Source organism: Fonsecaea nubica (assembly GCF_001646965.1).
Source record: "Fonsecaea nubica strain CBS 269.64 chromosome Unknown Scaff45, whole genome shotgun sequence".
NCBI lineage: Eukaryota > Fungi > Ascomycota > Eurotiomycetes > Chaetothyriales > Herpotrichiellaceae > Fonsecaea > Fonsecaea nubica.
In genome coordinates, this window is record NW_019173718.1 from 94,555 (window position 1) to 112,512 (window position 17,958).

General features: G+C 53.5%; 5 protein-coding genes across 5 annotated transcripts; 3 read left to right on the forward strand and 2 right to left on the reverse strand.

Annotated features, from left to right (window-relative positions):
* Nucleotides 1-162: 162 nt before the first annotated feature.
* AYO20_06859 (hypothetical protein) lies at nucleotides 163-1,111 on the reverse strand (the record flags this gene model as incomplete). Its single annotated transcript, XM_022645147.1, has 4 exons — nucleotides 163-499; nucleotides 559-628; nucleotides 688-1,040; nucleotides 1,095-1,111. 4 exons carry the CDS (start codon nucleotides 1,109-1,111, stop codon nucleotides 163-165), a joined length of 777 nt encoding a protein of 258 aa, XP_022498860.1.
* Nucleotides 1,112-1,731: 620 nt separating this feature from the next.
* Nucleotides 1,732-3,203, forward strand: AYO20_06860 (hypothetical protein; the record flags this gene model as incomplete). Its single annotated transcript, XM_022645148.1, has 3 exons — nucleotides 1,732-1,900; nucleotides 2,139-2,892; nucleotides 3,047-3,203. The coding sequence occupies 3 exons, from the start codon at nucleotides 1,732-1,734 to the stop codon at nucleotides 3,201-3,203; spliced, it is 1,080 nt and encodes a 359-aa protein (XP_022498861.1).
* Nucleotides 3,204-3,629: 426 nt separating this feature from the next.
* On the reverse strand, nucleotides 3,630-5,041 carry AYO20_06861 (hypothetical protein; the record flags this gene model as incomplete). The annotated part of the gene is made up of 4 exons (XM_022645149.1): nucleotides 3,630-3,924; nucleotides 4,163-4,443; nucleotides 4,586-4,839; nucleotides 4,987-5,041. 4 exons carry the CDS (start codon nucleotides 5,039-5,041, stop codon nucleotides 3,630-3,632), a joined length of 885 nt encoding a protein of 294 aa, XP_022498862.1.
* A 3,700-nt stretch (nucleotides 5,042-8,741) lies between these two features.
* AYO20_06862 (hypothetical protein) lies at nucleotides 8,742-9,763 on the forward strand (the record flags this gene model as incomplete). The annotated part of the gene is made up of 3 exons (XM_022645150.1): nucleotides 8,742-8,816; nucleotides 8,876-9,308; nucleotides 9,375-9,763. 3 exons carry the CDS (start codon nucleotides 8,742-8,744, stop codon nucleotides 9,761-9,763), a joined length of 897 nt encoding a protein of 298 aa, XP_022498863.1.
* A 650-nt stretch (nucleotides 9,764-10,413) lies between these two features.
* On the forward strand, nucleotides 10,414-12,939 carry AYO20_06863 (hypothetical protein; the record flags this gene model as incomplete). The annotated part of the gene is made up of 1 exon (XM_022645151.1): nucleotides 10,414-12,939. One exon carries the CDS (start codon nucleotides 10,414-10,416, stop codon nucleotides 12,937-12,939), a length of 2,526 nt encoding a protein of 841 aa, XP_022498864.1.
* Nucleotides 12,940-17,958: the final 5,019 nt, after the last annotated feature.

A 17,958-nucleotide genomic window follows, 5' to 3' on the forward strand; every position in this document is an offset into this window, starting at 1 on the left:
GTGCTGATATCTGAGAAACATAGTCAGCCAGAAAGATGCCTCTTCCTCATTAAAGACGAGATCTCCGGCTAGGTCGCCTCTGCGCGGCTCTCAAACCAACACGGATCACACAATCAACTCCTCAATCTCGCAGAATCCAAGATCTAACCTCTTTACACTTTGTCATTCGCTCGGCTCATGCAGGTGGTGCGACCGCTCATAGGTCATGTCGGCGCTCAGCTTCGACTCCTCATTGATGAACGGGACAAACTGCACGACCCGGACCCCAATCTGGGGAGCGACTTCGAGACATTCGCCCGACATGGTATTCTCGCCCAGCAGCGACTCGAAGGCCTCCAACAGTCTCTCCATGGGCACCAGGACGCCGAGCTTTTCTGCCTTGTCGTACACGGCGGCGGTGGAGATTCCCGTCCGGATCTTGTTCGGACACACGGCGTTGAGGGTGATGTGCTCCTCGGCGAGGATCTTACCGTACGAGCGGACGAAGCCCACGACGGCACTGCAACGTCTTGGTCAGTCTTCCAGGACGGCGATGGCAGAAGGAGGGTTGCGACGTACTGCTTTGCCGCGGTATAGATGGGGATGGTCTGGTGGATGTAGAATCCACAGACAGACGCCACGGGCATGACTGCATACGGGATGAGTTGGTTCATGGCCACAACAAAGAGGTGACAGACAGAGCCTTACTTTTCCCACGGAAGCCATACTGGTTGGGCTGCTGGCGACGAAAGTGCTGGACAGCCAGGGACACGGTGTAGATGACACCAATGCCGTCGACTTCCAGCACGCTCAGGTCGGGCTTCTCGTATCCCGTCGAGTTGGGCCTGTTGGGGAACATGCGTCGCTCGCCAATACCAGCAATCGGCAGCACATAGTCGATGCGCTTGAATTCAGCCTCGGCAGCTTCCCATGCCTTTCGCTGCGAGTCCCAGTCCGCGACGTCGACCGGGACCGTCCACACGACCTGATCGCCCGTGTTGAGTTCGTCGGCCAGCGTCTGAGCGCCCTGGAGATCTCTGTCTGCCACGTAGACTTTGATTCTGTCGTTTTGTGTTAGAAATGCCGATATCCTGAGGAGGAATGTAATTACCCACCCCTTTTCTACCAACATCTTGGTAACTGCTCGCCCGATACCGCTGGCACCGCCTTACCTCGAATTAGCCCCGTCACCAAGCAACATGGAAATTCGGGGCTTGACAAACCCGTCAGAAAAGCAGTTTGCCCTTGATACGACATTTTTGGCAGGCAGGTCTCAGACTCTAGATGTCTCTAGATAGGTTATTCTTTCAATGCCAACAAATCTAGAGGATGCTCTTCCCGATCATAACGGCTCTCTCTCTCTCTTAGCCCAAGTCTCCTCGCAGGTTCCAGCAGACCAGATCCAGACTCCGGCTCTCATAAGTATCCATCGTCGAAGCCACACGATGACCATGTCGGTTCGACAGCTGAGAATAGCCGGATCAGCAGTGCGGGGAGGAGAAAGACGTGAAGAGGGGTCACCAGGGGGTTTGATATTGAGTGAAAATCACGGACAGGCAATCGATTCCCGAGAGACACCAACTTCCCCAACATGAAAAGAAAGCAGAACTTGAACCGGTAATGTTCCCGGTAAAGTGCCCGGTAGTCGCGATACCGACGACTCTACTACATTCATTCTCACAACCCGCAATGTTATGTATGGCAGTCATGGCACTGCTCCGGTAGACCAACACGACACATACGTATGATACCATGGCAGACTACTCGCAGTACCAGGGGCCGAATCCCGAGTGGGACGAGTTTGTTCGAGAGAATGGCGTCGCGCCGACGGGATTGGCTCCTGGCCAGACACCGGCGGACTTGAGACGGTCGACGAATGCTCTGAGGGAGACGGCGGCCAAGATTGAACTCGAAGCGTCAGGTGAGTTTTGCGGAGGTGTTTGCTAGTCGTGCGATGGCACCAATGCTAGCACAGACAGACTGTGTGTTTGTGGTGCTTGGTCGAGAGAAGATTGTCATATGGATTTATTCTGAATGGGTGTTTGATTGTCGCAACATATCCCCTCCGTCTGTTCCATACCATCTATCTCTCTCAACAGCATCTTGCCCTCCCAATAGGACATGGTTCTATCAATACTGACGCTTACCCCCCTTTACAGGCCTCCTGGAAAAAGTGTCCTGGCGAGACGCCGACATTCCCACGCGCGACAACTCGACCGTCCCAGCACGCATCTACACCCCCAAAGGCGTCGACCCATCTACCACCGGACCTCTACCCGTCTACCTCTTCTTCCATGGCGGCGGCTACCTCTTTGGCAGCCTCGACACCGAAGACGCCAACTGCGCGCGCGTCGTGGCCATGTCTTCGATTCCTGTAATGGTCGTCCACGTCAACTACCGCCACACGCCGGACTTTCGGTACCCGACGCAGCACAACGACGCGTGGGACGCCTTCGTCTGGCTCGGCGAGAACATTGCCTCGTACGGCGGTGACCGCGAGAGGGTAATCGTGGGGGGCATCTCCGCGGGAGGCGGACTGACCGCGTCGGTCGTGCTCCAAGCACAAGGACGCCAGAACGACGCCAGCGACAGCTCTGCAAAAATCATCGGCCAACTCCTCCTCATCCCCTGGATCATGCACCCCAAAGCCTACCCGTTCGACCTGCTCGTGTCGACGGAACGGTCCAGCTTCCATCAAAACGCCAACGCGCCCGTGCTCCCACACTCGCAGATCGACATGTTTCTCGGCGTGTTCGATAGTGAAGACACAGACCCGGCGGATATCTACCTCAGCACGGTGCTGGCGCCGGACGACAAGGTAAAGGGGATGCCCAAGACGGTGGTCGTGGCGGCGGGTATGGACCCGTTGAGGGATGAGGCGCTCCTGTTTGCGGACAAGTTGAAGAAGAACGGGTGAGTTTCTTCCTCCTCAGTATCCTTCCCTTCTGCTTCTGCTCCCGTCACTGTCGCCTCTACTGCCCCTACTACCTACACATCCACCCAATTTGTTATTTTCTTATCTTGTCCGTAAATTTCCTACGCACACCGACCTGACCGCGATATCTAGCGTCCCCACTCGCGTCCACGTCTTCCCCGGCCTCCCACACGGTTTCCGGCGCTTCGCCACGCTCAAGGCCAGCGCGCGGTGGGACGCCGTCATTGTCGAGGGGATCCAGTGGTGTTTATCCGAGAATCGGGAGAGTTCCACCCAAGTTGAACTCTAGGAGGTGGAGAGAGAGAGAGAGAGAGACAAAGGAGCTAGAAAAGGTAAAAATTGACCTTGACTGACTGAGGGAGCTTGAAAGTTGGTAGATGGTTAGAGAGTCATGGATCAGAGATAGCAGATCAGATTTTAGAGAGTATAGACCAGAGATTATAAGCACGCCGAGTATATACCACAGGATACTTGGATCTAGGGTCAAAGATTCTATTGGGCATTTGTATTCAGCGTGAGAGGATGAAGAGTCGTCAATAGCTCGGTGGATAGATGAATGGATGGATGGACAGATAGAGTGACATGCGACAAAGACGTCAGTATGATTATATACCGCGCCTCCTCCCCAGACCGGTACATACGCTAGGATTGATACATTTATGTGATTCACTACCTCGTCTCGCTCGACCATGTCTGATCACTCTCACTCACTCACTCACTCAGCGTCGTCCTTTAGAATCTTCAGCACCGTCGACATGGCCCCGTCCTTGCCGCTGACCAGGTTCAGCCGCGTGGGGCCCGGGTTGTTGAAGAGGGGGATGACGCGCCACGACGCGGGCGGCTCGTCGATGACCTCGAGCAGCGTGCCGGGCGGGTACTTGTCACCGGGATTCTCGGCCAGGGCGATCATGGCGTCGGCGATGACGGTCGGCGAGAGGAGCGTGTCCTTGGTCGGGTCGACCCAGCCGGCGACGCCGGGGTCTTCCATGAGGAGGGGGGTGGCGATTGGTCTTTTTGGGTTGGAGGGTTAGTTTCTTTCTCCAGAAGTGTCGTCGAGGCGGGAGGGAGGGGTGAGTGGTAGAAGGGGAGAGTAGGGAGGAGAAACGAAAAGGGGGAAAGAGTCTCAAGGGGAGTCAGTTCTCAAGAGATAACACGACACCACTTTCCACTGTGAACTTCTCACGACTTTTAAAGACAAACATGATCTTAATGCACAAGGGCTCAGGAGGAATACTGTAGAATACATACCCCGGCGCCACACCCACCACGCGCACGCCACAAACCTGCTCCGCCGCAGCCATGCCCATGACGAAGCTGCCCACGCCGTGCTTGGACGCCTGGTACAGGGGCGTGATGAAACTGACCGTCTCGGCCGCGACGCTGGCGATGAGGACGACGGTGCCGGTCTTCTTCGCGCGCATCAAGTGCCGGATGGCCATGCGGGTCATCTTGATCGGGTGGACGAGGTTGATGTCAAAGTGCTTGTAGTGCGAGGGGGAGTCGACATCGCCCCAGAATCCGGAGGTTGGCTTTTTTCACGTTTGCGACGGGGTCAGTCGACAAGACATTCCCACTCAATGGCACGGGACAAGAGAAGGAGGGAGATGAATGGCGAAGTGGTCGAAGGAATAGATCTTCCTGCACTGTCGCCTCCACTGGCAAGTGACTTACAGGCTCATAGATGCCCGCCCCCGGACACACCAGGTCCGGCACGGCGCCGAACTCCCTCTTCGCCACGTCAAACGACTTCTCCAGCTGCGCCCAGTCCGTCACGTCGGTCGGCTCAAAGACGACCTTGGGTCCGTCGCCGCCCTTTTGCGCGATCGAGTCCACGAACGCTCGGGCTTCGGGCCGCAGGCTGATGTCGGCGATCAGGACGCTGCATCCTTTGGCGACCAGGGCCTGTGCAAAGGCCAGGTTTATCCCTGTGCCACTGGTAATCAGTAGGTACGTTGTGAGTGAGTGTTGGAGGCAAGCGTCCAACGAGTAAAGTTCTGGGAATAGAGGGATGGTATAGAGAAAACATTGGCAGGGATAATGTAGGTATAGTGTATAGTATATGGTCTTCTTACCGGATCCTGCGCCCGTGACAATGGCAGACGCGCCCTGAAGGTTGAGGCCAGGCATGTTCAAGACAAGGGTGTGTACAACACTGGTGCTCTTGCTGTAGGTCTCAGGGACAACAACAAACCCGTGATTTCAAGATTGTGAGTTTTTTCTCCAAAGGTCTTGGACGGCATTCAACAGTACCCGTATATTAGGCACCCGCTGAGGAGAAGGAGAAGCATTTAGAGGTGGTGGTGGTGGTGGTGGTGGATCTGTCGGGCCTCGGTAAGCATTTCGATATACATGATATTCCCCCACTTCCATATCTCACGGTTTGGACTCCTCGATGCAGTTCGCGAGACATGGGGAGTGATGGTTAGTTGGAGTGACGCATTTTGGAGACAGAGGGAGAATTTATCGCGTCCTCTGTGATCTGGCTCAGTCAAGGCCTATGAGCCTGGTTGTGGAGTTCCAGACAATGTTTGTTTGGCTTCCCCGCAAGCATCTTTGAGACTAGAAACCCCATCTCCAGGGGGTGGTATTCAATGCGGATATCGTGCACCGATCCTCCCAAGGCAAATCGCCAAAGCCTTGCCTGGAAACAACACAGGGGAATATTAGAGCGGCAAAGAACTGTTTCGTGATTTGGGAAAGAATAACAAAGAATGAAGGCGTTGCATCGATCCAATTTCACGCAGGCGGTCTCAGTCACCATGGGACGCACCACAGGGTTTGTTCCGAGTGACGTCCGACATGGGCTCGTAGTCGTAGTGTCGAGACATTCTGTCCAGTTCCGGCGGATGGTGTGCTCGACCCTTCAGAGCCAGAATTCGAGTTCTAGGAAGGTCCTCGAAAGGGATCACGTCACCAGAAAGCTGGACGTGACCCGGTCAGTTTGCAAAGTCGTAACACAGGGGCGCCAGGAAGAGTGAGAGCTCAATTGAGCCTTCTGGCGCACTAACAACCGATCGCGAGGTTCGTGTGACAACTTTTCCCGTCGTGTGATGGTGCTCGAGGGCGGTTTCAAGGCCGGCGATAGAACCTGCATTTTGAATCGTATCATACTGATATCCAAAGTCTGTCCACGAATGGTATCATCAGAATTCCAGTGTCTGAGGGCACCATTTCCCGGGTCAGTTCTCTGGAACGGCAGAAGAGGTGAGGTAGAATTGGGGTCCGATACTCCAGTCTGGGAATCCGTATACGGCGGAAACCACTGTTTGCGGTTGGTCGACCAGCTATTATTGAAAGTCTGCCAAATGGCAAATTGGCGATCAGCGTTACTGTCCACGGTCAGCATATCTCTCACCAAAGTGAGAGCGCGTACCAATGGTGCAGGTGGAAGATCGGATCAAAAGCTGCAACTGCAGGGTCTGACATATGGCCCAACCCTCGAGTCGACCCATTACCTCCTATCATACCCTGTTTCAGTCAGTTCCGCTTGGCTGATGCGTCAACAAGAGCCAGAAGACATCTTCCATGTAGGTTGTTGTGAATCATTTCCAAAGACATGTATCCCTGCCAACTGGCCGGTGGCTTTTGGTTGGAAGAAATGGTCCTGGCAAAGTCGCGATATGTCAAGGTATACTTTGGTGAAAGAAGCCGATACACAAGGTCGCCGACGAGATGATAAGACTTGGACGTTCCGACCTTGACGGTGATTTTGCTATGAATGTTTGCCTGTAGTAATCCCGCGTTGGTGAAGCCGGAGAAATCGGTGGTGTTCTTTGTGATCCCGCATCTGCTTGTGCCGGAACATTGAGACCACTATCGAAGTTAGACAATATGCACAAGCCAGGAAATGTCCAAGTTCCTGGTTCGGGCCGTTGTTGCTTATCTTGTTCTCTTTCAGCGAGTCGTCTCCCATTCTGAGGAGCTTGCCATTCACAAATCAACCGATACCGATATAGAGGATTTTCCTTGTTCAAGGTAGTGGTGGAGGTGCCTTCAGCTTTCTTTGGACCCTGGACGGATATACTCTGGTTCAATAGAATGTCGGGGACCACGACGTCGGGTAGCGCCCAGTCGAAGTACGGTAGACGCCGTCGATCATGTTCTGTCATCCACTGATCTTTTTCGCTGCCGAATGGGAAGGTCAGTTCATCAATGACTTCTTTCATGATTTCATAGATTCTTTACTGCACTGAATTAGCAGTTCCTCAGCACATGTGTCAGGGACTGAGGTGTATGTACCTCAATAGTAGCATATAATGCCTATGCCATGTCGGAAACGTGATCTCGTTGTGCACACAGAAGCCTTTTGGATCTCCGTGTATGCCTTTTCGTCGTATGTCAAGGGCATCAAAATCAGTGGTTTAGCGGATCAAGCGGCAATGTAATCCAACCTACCAGCTGCCTGAAAGTAGGGTGGAGGATTCGTCTCGAAAACCCCCTTGGTGTAGAACTTTTGCAGAGCACGAACGAATAGCGATAGTTGAAGCGGATTGTTGGAGACCCAAGCCCTGACTTCTTGACGCAAGGGAATTGGACTTCCGGTAGGATTAATACCATTGACGGGGGCGTTGGCTAAGAATTCGCCGACCATTGGAGTGACTTTTCAGGACTGATTCGATTGGTATGAGAGAAGGAGATCGTTGTCCAAGTTCACGTGGGCCACGGGGTCATGGGGCCTATAAGTAGATGGAGGGTTTGTGCACCTGATGGCATGTTGCGCTGTGGGAGATTCTCATGGTAGCACAGAATAGGAGGCTAGATGAGGCTGGACAAGAAAGGGACGGAATAACACGAGGACGGCTTGCAGGTGAAGGAGCTACCTCTTGCAAGGCCAGCCCCGTGATGCAAAAGATATGAAATCGCATAGTAATTGTGTCTTTCCCACATTTCAGCTGAGGCTGAAGCGGGCAGGCTGGGGGAATAAGGACGGCGCCAGTCCTTGTAGCTTGATTGATCATATGAGCGAGTGAACACTAGACTCAGCCTTGTGAAATGCTGCGAGAAAGTGGAAGAGCAAAGCATCGTCTTCCAAGCAAATTGCTCGGGATTCGAGACCGGATATTGGGGGTGATGTGACTGGCGTGATTACAGGCACGCGTACATGTCTGTGTACTCTGTCCAGCCGTGTATTTCTCCAGAGACATGTGATATGTTCATGTCCATCACTTCAGCTCGAGGTTTGTTTTTAGCAGAAATGAAGAGCGCCACATTGTATTTGACGTTTCTTGCTGCTCGTCTGGACATGCGTTGAGGCGGAGGATGTCTTTGTTGGTATCACAAACCGCGTCTCGTAGCATTCCTCTAGTCCAATTAGGGTTAGTGCGTCTCGGAATACTTTCCTAAACCATTTACTCCATTTCCGCGAAGTTCATCTTGTCTCGCACGCACATCTTCACAGTTCAAAGTAATTTCCTGGTGGTTGCTACAGGGCGTGTTTCGTGCCTCAGTACTCCTCGTCTCATCTACACCATCTCATCCAATTTGGCTTCGTGGTGAAGAACTCCTTGCTTCTCTAATCTTGGAGGAGGGCAGACAATTGTGCCTCGGCATATAGAAACTGCTCCAACTTGATACCCGGCAGGACAAGCCCCAGGACAGACAAAGTAACCAACCAACAGTAAGCATGCTTGCCATAACGTTACCTTAGCTTGTTATCCGGTCTTCCAGTTATCTCCAGATTTATAGATCCACGACTTTGTTATAAACGGGTATTGGCTCAAGTTCGGACTATTACTGTTCAATGTTGTGAAGCCCTCGCTGTGTCAGTCCCGATTTCCTACCCCAGAGGAATACATCTAGTCTGGGTATAAGTCACATTTCTCCAGCCATGGCTCCAAGCAAAGAGGCAGAGCCTAGACAGCTAGATTTCGAAACACACCTTGAGCTGAAGCAGACCGGCCCCGTAAGTAACGAGCGAACAGACACCGAATAACGGGAAACCTGACTGACGCGCATTATTAGGATACCTTCACAAACGTCCATGAACCATGGGTATTCCACATCACAAACACATACCCAGGACCGTTGATGATGGCCCAGGCGGCCGCGGCCGCGTGGAAGACCGTCCCCGATGGCTTCATGCTGGACTCGCTACAGACGTACTTCATGCTGGCACCGAGCCCGAAAAAGCCGTTGACATATAAGGTGCAACGGATTGGCAACGGCCGACGATTTGCAGTGCGGATCGTGACCATTGAACAAGACGAAAAGGCCTGCGTGACAATCACCACGAGTTTCGTCAATGCTGCTCCTTGGTCGGGTCGAGCTATGAACCACGCGGTGCCAATGAGGATTGACAGACGCAAGCGGGAAATCAACCTGGATGATTTTGGTATGATGCGCACACAGCGAGGGCCGTTTATGAAATTCGAGAGACTACCACATGTCCACGAAGGTATGTCCTGTTCTCTTCCTAGCCATCTCGACCAAAGGGCGTTTTACTCACGCCTTCTGCCTCAAGACCCCAAGAGTCCCGCCACAACGATAGCGCCGGTCATTGCGCAGATCGACCCGCCCATCTCATCACCAAGGGGTGCTGCGGCTCACATTCTCGGCATCATCCACGCCTCCGACTACCATGTAATGGACTGTCCGTTGAGCATCCACGGCGTGCCGCACGGGTCCTGGCCGATCGGAGACCAGACCAAGACGCCGCTCCCGTCCGCGATGAAGATCATGACCAGTCTGAACCACACGATCCACTTCCACGCCCACAACGGCTTCCGGGCCGACGAGCTGCTGTACATCGAGGTCACGTCGCCGTGGGCCAAGGACGGGAGAGCCATGATGAACTCAAGAATTTACAGCAAACAGGGCTTCCTGATTGCGACTGTTGTACAAGAGGTATGAGGACGATATACTTCCGATCGCGAGTCACTATCACAGGCTAATAATCAGGGATAGGCTTTCTATGTCTTCAAAGAAGAGAGCGGCGCTAAGCTCTGATGGACACTGCAGCATGAGGCCAGGTGGAAGGGGGTGGATGGATGGGAGGACTTTAGAAAGATCAGATTTCTGCGGCTCTAGCATCACGAATCTGCTATAGAGCGCGCCATTTCGAATCGCGCCATATTAGAGATATCTGAAGTCTGCCCATCGTGGTATTGATCAAACCGAGGATGCGATAGAGAGGACGAATCTCCATGGACAGCCAGCCATGCAGGCAGACAGGACATGAAGACTCTGTGCGTATACTTCACCGTAGCGAGCCCTCCAGAGCATATAAACACTAGCGCAATTTCAATATCATTCTTCTAAACCTACATCCATCCATCTTCTCCATACAATTCCATACGAGCATTGACGATATATTCAAGACCCGTACCCAAAATATCGCGTCGAGACCGGCACTTGAACTCTTTACAAGATTCCGCCCGTGTTCGAAAACCGCGCTACCACCATCATGCAGTGTGTGCGCCAGGACGGCGGTAGATGAAGTTTCAAAACTCGAGTCCAAAACAACCTTGGCTCTACACTTGGCGTCGACGTGGTCCCAAAAAATGTCCGAGTCACTTAACGTCATTGCCCTGATATCGGGCGGCAAGGACTCGTTGTTCAGCGTCCTGCACTGTCTGGAAAACGGGCACAGGGTCGTCGCGCTGGCTAACCTCTACCCGAGCACGACCCGCGAACAACAAGGAGATGATGCTCCCTCAAACGGTCCTCGCGACGAGGACGGGTCGGAAGGAGGCGATCTAAACAGCTTCATGTACCAGACGGTCGGACACTCCGTGATCCCCCTGTACCCAGAGTGTCTCGGCATCCCGCTCTACAGGCGGGAGATTACAGGTTCGGCGGTGCAGATGGGTCGCTATTACGATGCAGGGCAAGGCCAACTCGATGTCGCGGCCGATGAGACTGAGGACCTGGTGCCCCTGTTGAGACAAGTCATGCAGGCTCACCCCGAGGCGAATGCTCTGTGTTCAGGCGCCATACTCTCGACGTACCAACGGACCAGGGTCGAGTCTGTGGCGGTCCGGCTCGGTCTAACCCCGCTGGCATATCTCTGGCAATATCCAGCTCTTCCTCCCCCAGCGGGACGAGGCGAATCCCTAAGTGGATTGCTAGACGACATGAACGCCGCGGGGTGTGATGCCAGAATCATCAAGATCGCGAGCGGAGGCATCAAAGAGAGTCTTTTGTGGGCCAACGTCACAGACCCGAAAACCCAGCTGAGGCTCGTCAACGGGCTACGGCCTTTCTTTCCCGGGCACGAGTTTTGGCTCCGTGGAGCGGTCCTGGGAGAAGGGGGAGAATACGAGACGCTGGCTGTCAACGGGCCCCGAAGACTTTGGAGGAGGAGAATTGTCATTCCGCCAGAGCACCAATCCGCTTATACCGGGGAAGGGGGCGTGAGTTACCTCAGGTTGGCGAAGTCTGGAACGGAGGAGAACATTGCAGACCCACCAGAGGCGCAGGAAGAGGCTCTTAGGATGCCGCGAGCGTTGGACGCCCAGTTCCAGGCCGTTCTGACTGCGGTGGAAGCTCAAGAAGCGGCGAATGTCGACAGAAGTGCCGACAAGCTCAATGAAGCAGACTCGAAGCTGTCACGACAGAGGCTGGACTCCTCCTTGCGAAGTACCACGTCTCTGGCCTCGAGACACATGTCGATATGTAACATTACTTGGAGTGAGCCGAGCGTTGACGGGAGTTCAGGCAGCGCTGCCCGCCAAATGCAAGGTATATGTGATCAGCTGCAATCCTTGCTCGAGTCGGAGACAGGTTCTCTCGCCAACCCGGTGAGACTTACGCCGTCCAATATCGTCGCTGTTGTCTTATTGTTAAAGGACATGTCGAATTTTGGGGCGATCAACTCGATCTACGCTTCGATATTCCGCTCGGGCGAACCTAACCCTCCAGCACGGGTGACCATTGCATGTCCATTGCCAGAGACGACCGAAGTGAGTTTGAACGTGCTGCTCGACCTGGGACCTCGCGACGAACGGCGGGGGCTGCACGTGCAGAGTCGGAGCTACTGGGCGCCAGCGAACATCGGCCCGTATAGTCAAGCCATCTGTGTGCCGGTGGACAGGAAATGGGAATCGGAAGTCAATGTCCACAACGCAGAACTGGTGGAGATGGTCCATATGGCCGGACAGATCCCTCTTGTTCCGCACACCATGGACCTTTCACACGCAGGGTTTCCCGAGCAGGCTGTGTTGAGCCTTCAGCATCTGTGGCGCGTCGGGCAAGAACGAGGTGTCGATCTATGGCCCTGGGGGATAGCCTTTTTGGAAAATTGCACGGACGGCCCTGCTCGTGCGAGAGTCACAAGCAAAGTATGGCGACAAACTCACGTGAAAGGTTCGGGAGTGACACAGATCGTTGAAGACGAGGAAGACAACGGGACTGACACAGGGTTGGATGCCTGGGACCTGCAGTACAACCGTGCTACGACATCCAGCGCACAGACGACGGTGGGCGAACATCTTCATCTTCTCCCGAACCCAAGTGTGTTCCTCAGTGGGACCTCGCCTACCTTCATCCCACCCTTCATAGCCGCCGAGGTTGCTTCTCTACCTCGAGCTGCGCCGGTCGAATGGTGGAGCATGGGACTCACGAACCTGCCCAAAGGGCCGGCATCAAAGCCCAGAGTGTCGGTGGCTCGGAGAGAGCTTGCTTGGGGGTCCATAGTCAAGATGACAGTCCTTCCAGCACACGGGAAAGCAGGCACAACCATTCACTTGATTACGGTGCTGGTCCGCCAAGGGGAAGGGTCTGGGATTAGCGCCGTGGATGGCGCAGACGTGGAGAGGAGCATCCTAGACCTGATCAAAGCAGAAGACACTTATGAGGTGTTGACATTGGCATCGACAGAACTGGTGCATGGTACCGCCTTCATCGCGCTGCGGAGGCAGGAGGAATGGACTGGCATGAGGGAGCAGCATCTCTTCAACAGCCTGGCCGTTATACCGTGCAACTCGCTGTTTGGAGACTCGGGGGTTGAAGGAACAGCGACATCCTGTCCGCCCCTTTCCGTCGCGATGGTCATGCGCATCGACCAGAATCGGAGGCACTCGGGCTGAAGGTGGTGTGCACTGTTTCATCCTTGGATCCGTGATCATGGATTCTAAGAATATCACCTTCGCAGACGAGCAGCTGACTTCCCAATAACAGCAGCAGCGCAAGCGCTATTGAAGCCATTCACCTCTTCCAGACGCCTCGTGAACAAGAAGTCACAGCAGACCTGGAAGAGCCAATCCTCGTATTCATTCCGACAACAGCTTGCGCTGTAAGAATACGCGCTGGGAGTCACGAGGCTGAAGTGCAACCGCCAGCGAATCACATTCAAGCGTCTAGCATGAGAAGTCAGCTGGAATTTTTGACGACACTTATAAGCGCCGAGGGATGGTGTTGGCAGACGACCGCGGCGGCAACTGAGTGACCTCTCTTCTGGCCTTTAAGGGGGGGCTCGATTGTTGATGGGAGTCTCTGCTTCCACGTTGACTCGAGCGCCTACTAGTCATCGCATGTTGGTTCTCCAGGGCGACTAGCTATTCGCCCCTTTGATATGCCCACCTATCTTTCAGCATCAATGCTATCGCCCTCGCTTCTGGATTGCCGCCGGGAGAAGTCCAACAGAAAACAGTCGCAGTTGGGATGTCTTGGGTTTTAATGGGATAAGGATTAGGTCAGCGCACAGACTGGGAGCATCCAATACTCGACGTTCGTGGGCACATCGCCAGCACAACTGATGCAGGACGTCGCTACTGATGAGCTCTTGGTATGCGATCTGGGCGGTTCGTGTGTCCAGTCGACAGCGCCTGTAGTCTTGTGCGCAGTCACAGGCGTCAAGAGAGACGCTGGAGGGCTGGTTGAGTAGCTAGCTGGACGGCTGAGCTCTGTCCTCCAGTGTGTACCTGACCCTTCGACCCTGCAGATGATGTGCAGTTTCACATGGGCGATCAACAAAGTCCAGGGTCCCGAGTCCCAGTTCGGGCAATGCCGTACCTGGAAAGGTACGTAAAGACCATAGACACTCGGTCCCCACCGCCGTGCGGACGTCCACACACCCACACACCACACACAGAGAGAAGAACCTTAGACCTTAAAACAGCGACATCTCGTCCCGCTCTCTGTGCCTATCCACCCCGCCATAGAAAACTTATTTGTCCAAGTAGCACCTGGGTGACTCGGACGTGCGAACCGGTTACCTACCCACCCATCCAGCCATTCGGCCTCTCAAGTCGGGCGATTCAGCCAGCCAACGATCCCGCAAACCCAAGCAGGAAAACTCAAAAAAAAAATAACACGCACGCGCGAGTGAGACAAAGAAGATACCGACGTATGTAGGCCGAACGAATCCGCCGCCGTGTTTGGTTTGTTGGGGAAGGATAAGCAGAAGAAGGTTTCGCAAGCTCGAGGTCTGCATACTGCAGGTAGTGTACGAGCATGCACGTACTGTACGAGCACACCCGCACCCCGTAGCGTATAAGCATACACGTAGTGCACGAGCATACACGTAGTATACAAGTATGCTCGTAGGGTACAAGCATACACGTAGTATACAAGCATACTCGTAGGGTATAAGTATACTCGTAGGGTACAAGCAAGAGGTAGCATACGAGCATACCTATACCCTTATACGAGCATACCTATACCCTTATACGAGCATACCCGTAGGGTATGTACATACTCGTAGGGTATAAGTAAGAGGTAGGGTACAAGCATGCTCGTAGGGTACAAGTATACTCGTAGGGTATAAGTAAGAGGTAGTGTACGAGCATGCCCGTAGGGTACGAGCAAGAGGTAGTGTACGAGTATACACGTAGTGTACGAGTATACACGTAGTGTACGAGCATGTACGTAGGGTACAAGTATGCTCGTAGGGTATAAGTATACTCGTAGGGTACAAGTATGCTCGTAGGGTATAAGCATACTCGCAGGGTACAAGTAAGAGGTAGTGTACGAGTATGCACGTAGTGTACGAGCATGCACGTAGTGTACAAGGACGTAGGTGGTAGATACACCTTTCTGTGGATGTGGATGTGGATGAGGATGCAACTGGTATACGGACTGATAGAGGAAGAGAGGGAGACAGGGACAGACAGAGCGGTAATGAACCTGCATGAGGATGAGCATGAACGGCTGCCCTGCTGCTGAGGTATGGGATACAGGGGACAGTACGGACATGGTACTAGATACCACCAAGGTACCAAGGTACACTCCGTCTGTCGTCCGTGCGAGATACCTACGGAGTAGATACGCACCATGTGTCCTTTGTGTCCTGTGTCCGGTACCAAGTACCTACCAAGTACTGGTACCTACGGGAAGTTTACGTACGGGGGTATCCATTCTCAAGGGTTCAGTGTCCAGTGTCCAGTACCGTACTCCGTACCTGTCCTTGGGCGGCTCCATCCTCTAGATCTCACCATCCAGCCAGCCGGGCTCTGCTCACCGAACCCCTCTCTGCTCGGTTCCTGGTCCCCTAGTCCCTGATTCGGCATTCATGAGGGGGGAAATGGAAATGTTTGACTTTTCGCTCAACAATTACCCTTCTTCGATCCGTTCTTTGATCTCCGAAGGGAGGAGGGAGGGTCAGAGGGTTCAGAAGAAGAGGCGGGGTTGTAGTGCTGGTGTGGTGTGGTGTGGTGGCGGTTCAAGTAGGTAGGTGGTGGTAGTGGTAGGTGACCTGCCGGCTATCAATCTGGGGAACAGATCGACCTTGAGTCGAGTTGATCGGCTGGAGTAACTGGGCACTGGGTAAGAGGACTCGGTGGAACAACCGAAGATATTGAGTTCGTTGTTCGTTGTTAGGTACAGATTCTCCAGCTTTGGGCTCTTGACGAATGGGCTGGGCGGGCGACCCAACCTGGTGGCGCAGCTGGAGACCTGTGAGAGACGGAGAAAGTTTGTTGTTGGGACTTGATCCGTAGGGCTAGAGAGGCTTAAAGTGCATGCATAGCCAAGCACCCATCACCCACTACCCAGGTACTCCGTACTTACCACAGGTAGAGAGATAGGTACATATGTACCGAGTAGGTAATGGACAATGATACCCGTACCCAGACTCCGTAATGATCGTCTCTGACCTTGCACTCAGTCTTGGATTCTTCTTCTCCCGAACAAGCCACAAGCCACACCAGCCTCCCACCCCTCCCACCATCCCCGCGGTAGGGTTCACCTGCGTGTACTCGGTATGTGTGTGTGCACTGTGTGAAGAGAGAGAAAAGTGTGGGTGGACCAGGACCAGCCAGTTCGTAAAGTTATTTCTCCGAACCCGTACCCATACCCATGCCCGCACCCGTCGCTTGAATACTCCGGTATTTGTCTTTGTAGGTTACGGAGAGGTAGCCGGGTGTGTGTGGGCGTGGGTGTATCCAGGGTGTGTGGGGACTCGATTCGTAGATACGAGTATCTACGTAAGTGGCCAGGCACCTGGATAAGGACGAGTAATAGCACGGAATATTTTGCGGAATTTACAGTAGATACTTACATTCAAATAAATGGTAAACACTCCGCAGTGAGCGCTGAACTTTCCGCCTCAGCATCTGGTGTCCGGTGCCTGGTGCCTGAAAAGGTCCTTACATTTGTAGATAGGCGGGGCCACCGCACCAAAGCCTATCTCATCGCGTGTCGCGTCATCGTGTTTACCGCGTAGCGTCGCGTCAAGTCGCGTCTGTTTGACTTTGCAGGTTCCCTTTTTTTTGCCTTTTTTTTCTTCGTCCGCCATTCAGATCCGCGCACGACGCGTTTTTTCCACGCTTTGGTTTCTGGTTGGGCCGTCCGCGGATCTACGGTACTTGGTACAAGGAGGTGAAGAATGAGGTGCTGGTGACATATCGACCCAATCGCCAATCGGAGTGCGAGTGCACGTACGTAAAGGAAGAGAAAGGAAAGGTACTTGCTTGTACGGTACGAGTAGTGCGATGTACCTACATGCAGTAGGTGGAGAGATAGTACAGAGTATCTTGTACCAAGTAGGAGTTTCTTTACGAGATCCACGAGGTAGGTCCCCATACACTACTTGTAAGTGCTTGCATACGTACAAGTGCATACGAGGTACTCGTCCTGGTTGATAGACAGGTGGACAGGCGGAAAGGCTGATAAGGTGATAGGACCAGTACTCCGTACCCAGTACTCGGCAAGAGGTACGATGCACCGAGTACTGAGTAAGCTTTCCTTTTCTTTTTCATTCAGCTGTGTTCCAGTGTTGAGCCTCCGAGCCTCCTCGCCTACTGTCCCGCGCTCTCACCTCTCACACCAGTGCTTGGAAATCCCCCCTGCACTAGCCTCGTTTCATATCCCGACGTACGTGCATTGCGTTGCCCGCAGTGCCCCTTTCACTCGGAGGACCTCAGCCGCCTCAGCCAGCCGCTGTCGCCCATCAATACCACCTGGTGGGTGCCTGGCGAGCTGGGTACTCTTATCACATCACCTCATGAAAAATATGTACCTCGTATCATATTATCGACTTGTTTTTTTTTCTTTCCCTCGTTTGCAACCGCTCACCCCTCTCGTCCCCCCCCTTTTTTTCTCTTGCTCTCTTTTTTTGATTTTCCATCTCACCCTGCTCTACCATTCGCCAATTCAATCAATCACAATCGTAGTCGCGTAGGGAGGAAAGGGGTAGACAGATACCATGATGTACTCGGGAGGGAGGGCAGGGATACTTGAGTGAGAGGAACCTACGAAAAAGAAAAGATAGAGGTAGAAACGAGATCATGAAGTAATGTACATGAAGGGGGGGTCTCGCTGAGTACAGAGTACCTCATATCCAGTGCCTAAAGCCCAATGCCACGCACCCCTGCAGGCAGGCTGGCCAGGGCCATCCAACTCTAGACCCAGCCAATGCAAAAAAGTTTCTCTGGATCGTTCTGGGGCTTCTGGCGTAAATCTGCTATCCAACATCCAATATCCGTTATCTGCTATCGATATAGATATCGATATCGATAGACAACACACGGCAACGATATCTTCCCGGCACATCACCGTCAGATCAGAACCCGCGGAGTACGTAGGTATCTAACGCCAGAGGATCGACTGCACTCAATTTTGTCGGAGCATGCATGTAATCTGTGAACCTACCTCGTAGCAAGCACACT